At 41.4% G+C, this 12,917-nt stretch overlaps 1 protein-coding gene across 1 annotated transcript in view; it reads left to right on the top strand.

Moving 5' to 3' along the window:
• The window catches only part of PTPRG (protein tyrosine phosphatase receptor type G), a gene marked incomplete at both ends in the record, with an annotated part of 410,936 nt that overhangs the window by 377,859 nt on the left and 20,160 nt on the right, over positions 1-12,917 (top strand). Inside the window, one exon of the mRNA XM_082004630.1 lies at positions 6,448-6,539. Coding sequence (XP_081860756.1) covers positions 6,448-6,539 — 92 coding nt within the window. The remainder of the gene's footprint in view (positions 1-6,447; positions 6,540-12,917) is intronic.

Genomic DNA, 12,917 nt, shown 5'->3' with positions numbered 1-12,917 from the left:
ATTTATATTAAAAACAGTACTTGATAAACACGTGATTACAAAAATGTAAGCATTAATGAGGAACAGTGTCTCCAGTAAGTAACTCGTAATAATTTATTATTTATTTTAATTTATAATCTGTCCTAATTACTAAGGTCAGTGACTTCAGGAGGCTGCCAGCCTTAAAGGGGTTTAGCAGGTAGTTTGGTCTCCTAGAATGAAACCTACTGTATTGCCTTTTTAGTATTTATGCAGATGTGATCTCCACAGAAGGCAGACACCTTCTCAATACTAAGTGTTTTTTAATGGCTTTGTTTTATCATAAATTAATTGATACCCCTGTTATACAAATAGAACTGTTCTTATATTTCTGGCCATTTTTTATACAGCAAGCAATGTGATCAGTCAGAAAAATTAATTATTCCAAATAAAACAAAATGGCTTCAGCTGCGTTCTTGTTTTAAATAGTTAAGCAAGGAAAGCCAATATATTGCAGAATGAAAGGCTCTGACTGTATAAATGTGTATAAATCAAATGCATTAAATCTAAAATGGTTTGAAGAAAGTTGGGCACTGCCCATTTTCACATGTGGTATTACTCGTGGAGTCCAGTGTTAGCCTGAGTTAGGGCAGGATCTGGCTGTGGAGTTGCCTGCTGAAACATTTCAAATTCAGTCAGTGCCAAAATTTGAGCTGCATGTGAAGTTTCTGACCCCTGTAAGCGTGTGCACTTTGGAGTATACACTCAATCTGTAGCTTCAAAGATTTTTGTCTAAGCTTCTATGTATAGGTGAGCACCTGACCTTAGTGGAGTTGATAGGAGTTCTTCAATAACCTCTACTGGGGCAGAATTTTACCCAAGGGTATGCTATTAATCCTTGCAATGCTCTTTATGATCAGCCACTCTTCTAGAGACAGACCGAATGCAGACACGTTTGGGCTTTACATCCCCATTTAGTACTGTGTGTTGTGTGCAGTTTCATGTCGCGTGGTGTGGCCGCATAGGTCCTGTTTAAATCCGGGCTGCGAGTGCCCCATTGCTCGTTGTGGAAATGAACCTGTTGGAATTGCACCCCACATGGTTACTGTTACTTGGTTACAGTGCTATATGGGAGGGCAAGCTCCTGCTATAGCTCTGCAACCTTCACTCTGGTATGTATTGTAGCTTATGGAATGGCTGTTAGACTCAGTGTTAAAGTAATATACATCCTAAATATTGATACTAGGTATGCCAGCTGCTTGCAGAATTTTTCCATCCCTCTTTGTAAAAAATAAAAATCCATGAACCCCACTTGAATGTGGTTAACAGTAAAATAAATATTAAAAAAAAAAGAAATCCTGGGATTGCATTCAATGTTGTCTCCAGCAGTGGAGAATAACAGGGTGGAAGATGAATCCACATCCCAGGGTTGAGTGCTGCTGGGAACAGAAAGGTCCTTGTTTGCTGCGGATATGGGACACCATTTGTCAGATATGTTATTTTTCAGTGAGTTAAGAGGTCAAATCCAGTTCTACTATGAGCCTCCTGGTAGACGTTTCTTTCCAATTTGGAAAACTTTTTTGCAGAAGATGAGAACTGTGAGGATACTCTATTAGAGAGTGGGTTCTCCAGGGTCAATGTCACTAACACTGTCGCTGGCTTCATGATTGTCATAAGCCAGGTTAGGTTTGTGCTGCCTTCAGAAAGGGCAGTTTCCCTGTCACTTCGCTATTTCTCATGGTAACGAGCGGGATCAACCTGTCTACCGCTATCGACCTTGTACTCATCAGCCAGATCAGCAGACGGATTCAGTTCACTGCTCAGCCCCGCAGGCAGGGAGAGCGGATTGGGAGAGTCGCCTCGTCCTTTGGCTGAAGCCGGCTGTGAAGAGCACGCAGAGAATTGGTGGAGGTGCTTCTGAGATGCAAAGGGTGGCACGGGGCTGCTGAGCAGTGCAGTAAGTGGCTGCTGTTGGAGCAGATGGGCCAAGCCACGTGACAGCTATGGCACATGAATCCAGGTGGCTTTGCAAATGAGAGGCTGAAGTGCAGTGACTAACAAACAAATGGAATAAGCTTTCACATTAAAAGTAAGGCAGAAGATATATGGAGTTTATTGGATTTAGTAGACTGGGGAAGGTAATAGCTGAAAAACAGAAAGCATTTACAAACGGAGAGACAGACGTGGCAGAACCTTCTTACCAAGACTTCTTCATGTGTGTCAAACGTCTGGTCTTCAGAAACAACAAAGCTCCAAATCAGGCAAAGGTAATACGAGGAAGCGCTTTGGTTTTGACCTTCTGGATTAATTCCTGACCCAAACCCATCTATTCCAATCCAATGCCACTAAACTATCCAGTGAGCTCTCAGGCTATAAATGAATCAAAATGAATCCAAGATCTTATTATGTGGATATGCCATCTCTGATACGATATCCCATTTTTCTTTTGAAATTGGCCCCTATTGCTTTAACATTACAAAGGCAGCTTATTAAGTGAGAGATATGGGAAAATCCTTCCTGGTAGGGTTACTAATTATCCAGACTTTAAATGTAACCCTGTTCAAACTTTATTGTTTCTATACACTTCAGGCTTCTTTTGAAGATGGCTGTCTTCTGAAGGAATGTATTAAGTATTCTGCATTGTCAACTGCCTTTTCTTAAAGAAATGAGGTGCAAGTGAACGTTTTTCTCTACAATCATTTTTTTAAACAAACATGATTTTCTTCTTGGCGTGCTCTCTTTGTGGCAGGAAATGAGCTGCATTGTGGTCCCCTTTGGTTTTGTGGTTTTAGCACTCTTCTCAGGCACTTGTCTTGGACCAGCAAGTGAAGACGGGAACTCCACCAAAGTGTTAAATATCCAGCATAGCAATTAAACATAGACCCACCAGTCAGCTTCAGTAATGTTTTTTTATAAAGAATATTATTACAAGTTACATGATTTATAATAATAAATGTATGTACAAGTATTTTAAAGTTCTGGAGACCTTTGCCACTGTCCATCTAAGATTTCTACTTCTTTCTCTGCATAACACAAAGGGTTATACTATTAGTATGGTGCCAGATTCAGCTCATATTTTGTAGTGACGTAAATACAGAATCACTTTATTGACACTGATGAAACAGATGGCTAAACCCAAGCTAGACAGAACTGTAATTATATCTGCAGTGTTAGAGGTGAAGGTACGTTATTAAAACATTTCCCTCTTCTCTTTGAATAACGTGTAGGTCTTGCGAAATGTAAGGGTCGTACTGACAATACGAAATGTCACTCTAGCTTCTGGATGGGAAAAAGTATATGGTGCAAAAGGGAATATGTGCAGAACGACTATGAGAGCTCCTAATTAGCCATGATAGGATTCCATTAATCTCTTCAATCGACTAAAAGAGTTACAGTCATTGAAGTCTATTTGTCTTAAGGTGGAAAGAAGGCTTAACCAAAGCCTTTGGACTGACAATAGTGCAAGGAAAAGCACTGTGCATCTAGCTACATCTGTTGGTTTTCTTAGAAGGTCACAGCCATCTTCAGATAACGTCAGAGCAGGCATCAGTCAAGAGTGCTGCTATATATTAGTACAAATTTTACCAGAGGTCTGACAAGCAAGCTGCTCATGGCTGAGCATGCATATACCTCCTAAAGTAATTTGTGTTCCTGGGTGGGAATTTGGAGTTGGAGGTCATTAATAGAAAAATACAGGCCCAAATTGCTGTAACACTTTTCTGTTTCATTGGGTAGTGTAATAGACTGTGTCTGGGGTACAGCTGCTTTCCTGAGGTCCCCCCCCAGCAAGGGGCACGACGGGCGTGCAGCCGGGGAGCGCCGCGTCCTGCCCAGCGGCCGGCTGCCTGTCCCCTGCGGGCCGCCGTGTCCCGCGAGCGGTGGCCTCTGCCTGGCCTCTGCCCGATCTCGCACGGTCAGTAGGACCACGTTATCCCAGCGGTTTGAAAGCTGGAAATCATAAGCGTTTTTCTGAGTTTCTAACGTTTGTGGTTCTGATTTTAATCTTCCTAATACGAAACAATTACATTTGCTCCGACGCGGTTTTCCTGAGTTTCTGGGCAGCTTCAGCAGCATAAGGTCCCTCTCACCCAGTGAGCTCGCATGTCGACGGCATTTCCTGTTTAATTTATTGAACATTTAATTGTTGCCCATGTTACCAAATAGGGTAAGAAACTGCGTTGGAGGGAATCAGAAGTGAAAAAGCAGAAGAGAAAAAAGGGAGGAGAAACAATAAAGGGTAGTGAACAACGGCGGAGTGAGTTAGCAGCGGCTGTGAAGGTGGATACACACTGCCACCATGCAGTGATGGTGATAAAAAGAAAACTAACCATATTTTGCCATGGATCTCTGGTGCAGACCCATCCTTGAAATTGGTGGGAATTCAATGGACCAGAGAGCACGTTATCGCTAATGTATTTTTTGGCTCACAGATCACAATTAAAATTAAATTCTGCCTTCTGCAAAATTAAATTGGACACACTGGTCTGCTGCAGTGAATCCTTGATCTCGGTTGGTCTCAGTTGAGCAAGGAAAAAAAAAACAAATGATAACTATGGAACTTTTCTTGGGAGAGTATGTGAAATCGCTATCACAACACAAGTTATTTTCAGGGAAATCTAGGATGTATGTGTTACTTTTCAGGAGAGAAAAGATTGTTTTACAGGCTCTCCCGATTGACTGCTGTTCCTACAGATCATTCCATTCAAGTGTCTTGGCTGCAAAAATATTAATACAAATGTTGTTATGAGATGATGGTGTTCTCAATATTACATAAAATAAATGTTATCACTTAAATATTGTAAAGTGCCAGCATTTCTGCATGCTGCAGCTTTTTGCTAAGATGAGCGTACACTTGTCAAATGTTTTGAATTATGTATTATTCAATAAGTGAGCATGTGGTTAATTAAAGTAGCATTACTATACTGGGAGGTGATCAGATTGCAAACGTATCTTTAACAATTGGCTCTTGTAAATAAAATAGAAGAGAGCTGATTGGGATCTGAAAATGGCAATAGATGCAAAAAGCCACCTTAGAGTGTTAGCTGATAAAATAAGAGTAGGAAAGTAATGACATGGTCAATATTAACTGCCATCGGATGGAAAGAAATCAGACTGTCAGGGATCTGTAAAATTCCTGCCAAAGTAGAACCTCATTTACACATACAGATCTTCATACCCTTTGCTAAGAAAAGCATATGTGACAGCTTAGGGGTTTTAGCTGCCAAAGATCTTTCACTCTGAATACAGTAAATGTCACATCTATTTATTTATCGTTAAATTTTGCTAAGTATCTGTAGAAATATTTGGATTTTTTCTATCATAATGTAGATGTTTAAAAGGAAAAGAATCCAGATTATAATGCAGCTGTAGCACCAAACCATATGGCTGCTAGATAGGAGCAAAAATACACCACTGAATTACTGGGAGTACACATAAACTGGATGAAATCTTCAGAAGAATATGAAATGGAATATATAAAGACCAGAGTATTGCCATAAAATCATGCAATCAGACAATAGTAGCCATCAGGCAATAGATTATTTCACTTGCTGAAGGTAATCACAGTTGTACAGCAATTTACATTTTCTAAATGCCAGACTGAAAATATTAACTAATGAATCTTGGCAAGCACAGTGTTTCTACCAACCGCGGTGGTGGTTATAACAACATCTAGGCCTTTTTTGAGAGAGAGAAAGAGAGAGAAATAAGGCAGCCATCCTACACCCCAGCTTTATTAGAATCTATCCGGAGTCCCAGGTGCTCGAAACAGCCTTGTTTGTCTTTAATTCAGTTCAAGCCTTTGACTTCTTTCTTTTAAGAAAACGTCTGTGGGTGATTTATTGGTATATTGGGTGGAATTTGCACTGTGCTGAGCAAGAACAAATGGTCCAGTGGAATACATATTCAATGTTATGAATAGTGGCTGGCATGAGAGAGAACTCAAATTAGTGTGGGTGTTGTGCTGCCTGTTCTTTTGCTCAGAGACAGTTTCGGGATAAGTCCACTTAGATTCTACATCGTTGTGTGAAAAAGTTAATAACTTTCAGGAGAAAAGCCTGTGTCTCTGCGCAGTCTGGTAAAAAACTGAACTGGGGGCAATTGTCAACTGTACTTCCATATTTTGGGTCTCTCCTGTTCTTTTTATACTATGTGAAAGGAGAGGAGGCCTCTTCATCCCATCCACAGCCGTCTTCAAATTGCGAACTAAACGATCCTTGAACTTCAGTTGGACTTTGTAAATTATCGTCATGGGGAATAGACTCTCAGTATTCGTAACTGCAGTGCTTAGAATTAGAAATATAATATGAAGAGTTTACCTCAAAATTGGCCAGATTCATCAGGATTTCTTCTTATCGCATATTGAACTAGCTGTGCCCCTGGGAACTCGAATCTAACTGATATTGAGTGAAAACTTTCTCTCCTGAGTTTGTAGATGAAGTTTTATGTATGAGACAAATAGCAACTCTGAATATCTCTTTCTTTCTACAGATGATATGGAAGCAATTCCAGTCAAGCAGTTCGTTAAACACATCAGTGAGCTGTATTCTAATAACCAGCATGGGTTCTCGGAAGACTTTGAGGTACGATTTAATAATCCACCAATAAAATATTGTTTTCCTAAAGTTAATTGTGTATTAATACTCAGGGACTGTGCAACATCTGTGTGATGTTGTCATGTCAGGTAAATGCAACGCTGAAAGGTATCAGAAGAAATAGGGAAATACCAGTTTGCCACCAGGTATGAGCAATGTGGAACTGGACATTCACAGATGATTCTAACCACCACAGTTTTGGTGCCTTTTAAGAGGGACCCTCCTAGGTTTTTATTAAATAGGAAAACCTGCCTGCAGCCCCCCAGGAATGACATGAAGATACAAGCAGTTGTTTTTAACTCCAGGCTTTTCTTATAATCTGCAGCTCATTTTACTGTTGTTGCCCCAGAATTTGCTCCTCTTAGTCACGCTGAGAAGTCACATACCCCTTGAGTAGCGCAAAAGGAGTAAAATAGTGCTCACTATGAGTAAGGGTAGGAGAATTTGGTCTTTTATGAAAACCCAAACTATGGGTCAGTTCCTGGAGTCCTTGTTCATCCTCTGTTCAGCCAGGAAAGATTGCTGTTGAAGGCATCGGTTATTTTGTTCCAGTAAAACCAAGGAGAAAGGCTTCAGGGTTTAGTTGGTAATATTTACCTAATGTGACTATCTTAAAGTTTGCATCTTGTTACCTGTTTAGCACAGATTCTGATCTATAAATCTGCTATAAATTGTAGGTAATTCCAACGAAGCAGAAGTAGTTTTCCACCTCTGGTTACCAAACCCATATTGTGCAAGCAATAGTAAACATCACACAGTATGAGGATGGGCTACAGAGACAGGCCCTAATAATCTGAAGTCAGTATTCTCTAGCTAGCTTTTAGTCATTTATTTCATTCAGTCTAATCACAGTCACTGCTGAACTTTTGGAAGTATTGAGAAGCAGGAGGAGCCCCAGGAAATTGCATGGAGCTGTGCCACTGGCATCCCCACCAGCATAAGGAGGTGTGTTTGTGTGCTGCATGTGAATCGGAGAGGCAGCTCTGCTTACACACAAGGCAGTGAACCAAAATAGGTGGCCTAATATCGTCTTTGCTTACTGCAGTGAAGACAAGAGTGTATGCAGGAATTGTTTTTAATGGGATCATTTAAAACATTTATTGTTGCTGTTTGGTTACTGTCTCTAAAGAGTGGCTGCTTTGTCTGATGCCCAAAAACCATTGTGTAAGTTAGAAACATTTTGTATTCATGAGGAAGGCAAATGTGTAAGGTGTTAAAGTGATTTAGTTCAATTGACTGCTGGCTGGATGGCTGAGCAGGAATATTGAGGCATTTAACAATGTTGATGGTATTCAGGACAAACATTTATTCTCCAGAGAGTAGAATTTGATCAGGATGATCAAATGCGACTCACTCTTCTCAATTATTTATGAATTGCGACCCCAGTGCTATTCATCACAGCTGGGTTTTACACCATTTAATTATTCAAAATAATCAGCAACACATCTGTAAACTTGGTCTGGCTTTAAGCAGGCTTTGCTTCAGCTGTCACAAAATCACTGCTATTAACAAATGTTGGACACCTTCCGCCTGTGTTTTAGCAAAGAAAAACACTGCTCTAATAGTCCTATATTTTCCCTTTCTCCTGGAGCTCCCTGCTGCGAGTGCCATGCGTGGCAGCCAGCCGGAGAGATGGCTTTGGCCAATTAGTCCTGTTCTGGGGGCTGCAGGGTCCCCACTGAAGGGAAGCTAAACTCCTCCAACTGCACTGCACGTGCCAAATTCTGTTCTCCATGCTGGCTTAAAATTTGGAGCATCTCCTTTGAAGTCAGTATAGCTACTGCAGATGTATTTCTCCATTGCTGAGATCTCAGCTTCCTTCCTAGAGTAAAGAGAAGGAATGGGAACACGACACTTGCTATCTTGGATAAACCAACCGGCTCCTTTTCATTGCTTATGTTCTGCCCTGCTGGCCTCGTGGTCCCGACTTTTGACCTTATGGTTCACAGTGGTGGGACAGAAGAATGAAACCCAGGTTTTTTCACAGACCCTGTAGGTAAAATGTTTCTCAAGTGTCTAAACTGACTCAGAGATCAGAGTTCCAGTTTTGAAAGCAGCTGAGGGCTAGAGGAGCCCGAGGTTACATTTATACAGCAGCTGTTGGACGTGGTGTAACTTCTAGTGATGTTTAAACGTGGTGGTGTAACTACCACCACTACCAAAGCTAGTGGTGTAACTTCTTGCATCCCGTCAGATCCAGCCATGGTGTGTGTGCTGGAATTGTATTTGCCAGCTACAGTGAAGACTTAGCTAATGTTTTATGGGGAAACAGTAGGATTCCAACTGAAACAGAAAATCTGGTCTTTCGGGGCTGCTAGCCTTGGGTACACAGCCACGGTATGCTAAGTGCAGCGTAGGTGCATATTCATAATGCACACTCAAATTTGTTTCAAACAGGTTAGCAGACTGCCACTGTGCCAGCAGACTTCATCCGGGACACGATATTGTCTGTCTGCCTCTCTAATTTTCTGCCACGGGCAACTGTTACCGTTCTTGCACATAACAACATAAAAGCAACATGAACTTTTCGTCATGAGGCCTTGCTGCTTTAGCAGGAATAGGATTGTGTGCTGATACCCAATCTAGATCACGTGCTGAGGGACTGGGCAGGATGTGCCAGTCATGGACCTCCAACCCCTCCCTGCCTGGGGAACTCCTCAAAAGAGGTATTAGATTCTGCAGTCATATGGGCTTTTTACAAAAGATCTGCTTTTTACATCTAAAAGAAGAGAGAAGAGGATGGCAAGGAGATGGTGAAAAAATATGACCAATGCTACAGAATAAATAAATCTTGCCAAAGATAGCCAGCACATAGGATTTTTTTAAAAGAAAAAAGGATCAAAAATATCTTCAGAAATTTCTGTGGCAGGAGGTTTTATGGTGGAGGCTGTGAAAGGAAAGACTAAGCTAGGCACAAATATACTCTGATGTAGAAAGTAAACAGTCTCCATTCATTTGTTGCTAGTTTTTGGTGTAAGTCTCTTCTCGTGTTCTTGGCAGTTTGTTGTAGGGTTGTATTGAGTTGTTTTTTACATGAAGAAGATTCCTTTGAAAGTAAATTGTGTGAATACTCCCTCCTCCTCGTAAAATGAGCTGTAATTACAGCTAAATATTTTGAGAATGTGCTTAGGAAGGGTTTATGTGCAGAGGAAAAAAAGACTGAACTCGCAAATCCTTCCTTGGAAAATATATCCAAAATGAATCCTTATTCCCGTTGGGTAATCATACTGCAAGTAGCCAGTTTTATTGTCTGGTGATAGCTGGGCTTTCTTGTATATACAGAATTGTTAAGATTTTCTTTGAGTCCTATAAATTTTCAATTTTTGATATAAACTAGAAATATGACGCCCAATTTAATACTGAAGAACAAATAGCTTTTTAAAATAAAGTCCATGATCCTGCATCAGCAGTGCTGGTCTCTGATACAAGTCTTTGTATTCCAACTTGGAATTTGTTCAACCTAATACTGAAAAAAGTTCAAGGAGGTTTTTTGGTTTGCTCTCAGGCAGCTCCAGCACCCTTTTGCTGTGGCATACAGGGTGAGGTACCACATTTTTACAGGGCAGCACTGGGGCAGGGCTTGGCGGCAAGACTGAGCAGAGTCCGAGAGGCTTCCCGAGCCAGAGATTGTATCTACTCCTTGTCTAGCCAGAGATTTTCTTGGCATCCTTATGTTTCATAGATTTTGATAAATCTTTCTTCTACAAATTTCTGATTGCCTCTTGAACCCTTTTAGACTTCTGCTGTCCAAAGCATCCTGTGGCAATGAATTCTACAATTTGTTCACAAGAATGGACTTCCTTTTTCTTTTAACTCATGCCTAATAACTTCTCTTGGTGCCTCCTAGTTTTTGCATTACATCCCTGTTCACTGAAACGCCTCACATGATTATGTCTGCATCCCTCATATTCCCCCTTAATCATCTGTTTTCAAATCTGAAGAAGTCTAAACTATTTAATTTGTTTGTTTGAGGAAGCCATTCAAGACTCATGATGACTTGTTCCCTCTGTACCTTTTTTCCTTCCCGTACCATATCCTTTTCAAGATGAGAAGGCCAAAACTGTGCACAGTATTTAATGAGTGGGTTTACTGCAGAGTTCTGCAGGAGCACAGTGATGTTTTCTCTTTGGTTTTCTATTACTTTCGTCCTTCCTAACATACTATTTGTTTTTTAACAACTGCTGAGCACTCAGCTGACACCTCCAGAAAACTATCAGCTGTGACCCCAAGGTCTCATCACTGAATGGCAATAGCAAATTGAGAACCTGTCAGTATGTATGTATAGTTAGGGTTGTTTTTCCCAAGTACATCACTTTGCATTTATCAACATTGAATTTCATTTGCCATTTTATCACTCAGTCACTCAGTATTGCGAGATTGTTCTGCTTCCCTTCACAAACAGCTTTTGTTCTAATTATCCTGAATAATTTTGTATCCTAAACATACTTTGTCTCTTCTGCAGTCCGTTTATGAATAGATTAGGTGCCCGTAAGGTCCCACTGGTGAAATCTGAACACTGACAATTCCTGGGCACTGAGGCCCACCTTTAAATTGTTGGTACACAAGGCGAGTCTTCCTTTTGCTCCAAGACAGATCAGTCGCTAAAGTAATGTTTTCTGAGAGGCATTTCACAAACACGTTGGAAATCCAAACACGATATTCTCTTTCAGACTGCTCTTGCCTATGGACTTCTTCAGGGACCTCTCCAGAGTGTTAGAGACATTCACTAGCTCTGCTGTTTATTACAGCGTCTAGCAGTTTGCCCCACAGAGAAGTCAGATTTAGTGAGCTGTAGTGCCTGAAATCCCTTCTGGATCTCATTTTAAAAACTGATGTCACATTTGTCATTTTCTATTCCCCTGATAGCCTGACTATATAGGGCATGTGCCCTCCAAATTCTTGTATCAAAAAGAGTGTGAAGTGCCACCTCCCACGGTGGCTTTTCACTCCCTCCCCCCCGGCCGGTTACTGGAATAACACGGTAAGTTTTTTGAGTAGTCGTGTCCTTTTGCTCTAAGAAAGGAACACCGAGCCAAGAAATCACCCTCCATCCCCAAAGCTAACTATGAATTTTTATAGTGTAATGCAGCATTTGGGTTTCTGAGATCAGACAATTTTCTTTCCCTCCTCCCTAATTCTGGAGTGGGTTGGTCAGTGCTGCTGCGGGAGCGATTTAGAGTGGGTGAAGGCAATCTCCGCAGACCTCTCCTGCCTGTGGCCGTGTGAGTGTAATGATTCATTGCCAGTTTGGAGTCTGAACAGGCTCGCTGAACTTGGAGGCAGGCTGTCTAGCTCCCTCATCACATAAATTGAAAATATCTTTATACTCCAGTGGCACCTTCTTCTAAATGTCCTGAAATGTAAGAAAATAACATAAATCTATATCTTCAGTGATGTGGCAGGGATTTGCTAACGTTATTCTCATGGTTGCTGCTGCTCGGGGCAGGGGTCAGTGGCTCTTTTTAACCGGTGACCTCAGAATGTTATTCTCTAGCGAAGGGCTGCATTGAAGACAGATAACGCTGCACTTTGCACATTTCTTGAGACACTAAAAACACTGTGTAGTTATACTGGCATCCCTTACAGATTAGACACAGCTTACACCAGACACATGCTTATAACTGCATCTACACCAAGGAATTTGGCAGGAGAAAGATGCCATTTCAAAAGCATGCTGCTAGCAGACGTTACTGCACTGGGAACTGTTTTATAGCCCTGGCCCAAAATTGCCATAATTAGAGGTATTCTCAGCCTGCGCGTTGCTGTACTGAAACCAAAGGGAAGCAGGACTGTGAAGCTGGAGGAGGAAGGATTGCTGCAGAAGAGGGTCTTCCTGGAGTTCTTAATTCTCATCTCACTGCTTGACCTACCGTAAGAAACTGGCATTGTGAATTAAGAGATAAAGTTGAACAGAAGCAATAAAACAATTTCAGATATCTGGGCTTCCTGTTACTAACCATAGTGCTGCAGCCATACCCAAAATTTCTGCCTGGAAGCCCTGCTCGGAGGAGCCATAGCCCCGCATGGGCAGCCCAAGGTTTCAGTCAGACTCTGACACCTCCCTGCGTAAGGAAGGGCAGGGTACTCCACCATCCTCTCCTCTCTCGTTTATTTACAGGAATTTTTAGCTATCTATTTGTGATTCCTCCACTGTTATTCCTGTGTTGAGTCCTTTTGGTTTGTTTATTTTCCCCTTCTTTCTAGGCTGTCCCCACTCCCTTGAGCGCCGTCGGAGAGTTTATACTAGTGCTAAATTATTGCAAAAATCTATGCTATTCTTGTGGGATATCTTCAAATACTATCTGCTGTCTCTGTTGGTATGCCGTCTTCATGTTTGCTGTGATAAAACAAACAGCAAGAGCAGCA

This window comes from Phaethon aethereus, assembly GCF_964289735.1.
Source record: "Phaethon aethereus genome assembly, chromosome: 11".
NCBI classification, from domain to species: domain Eukaryota; kingdom Metazoa; phylum Chordata; class Aves; order Phaethontiformes; family Phaethontidae; genus Phaethon; species Phaethon aethereus.
Note: the sequence above shows the minus strand (reverse complement) of the source record. Positions and strands in the feature narration are given on the sequence as shown.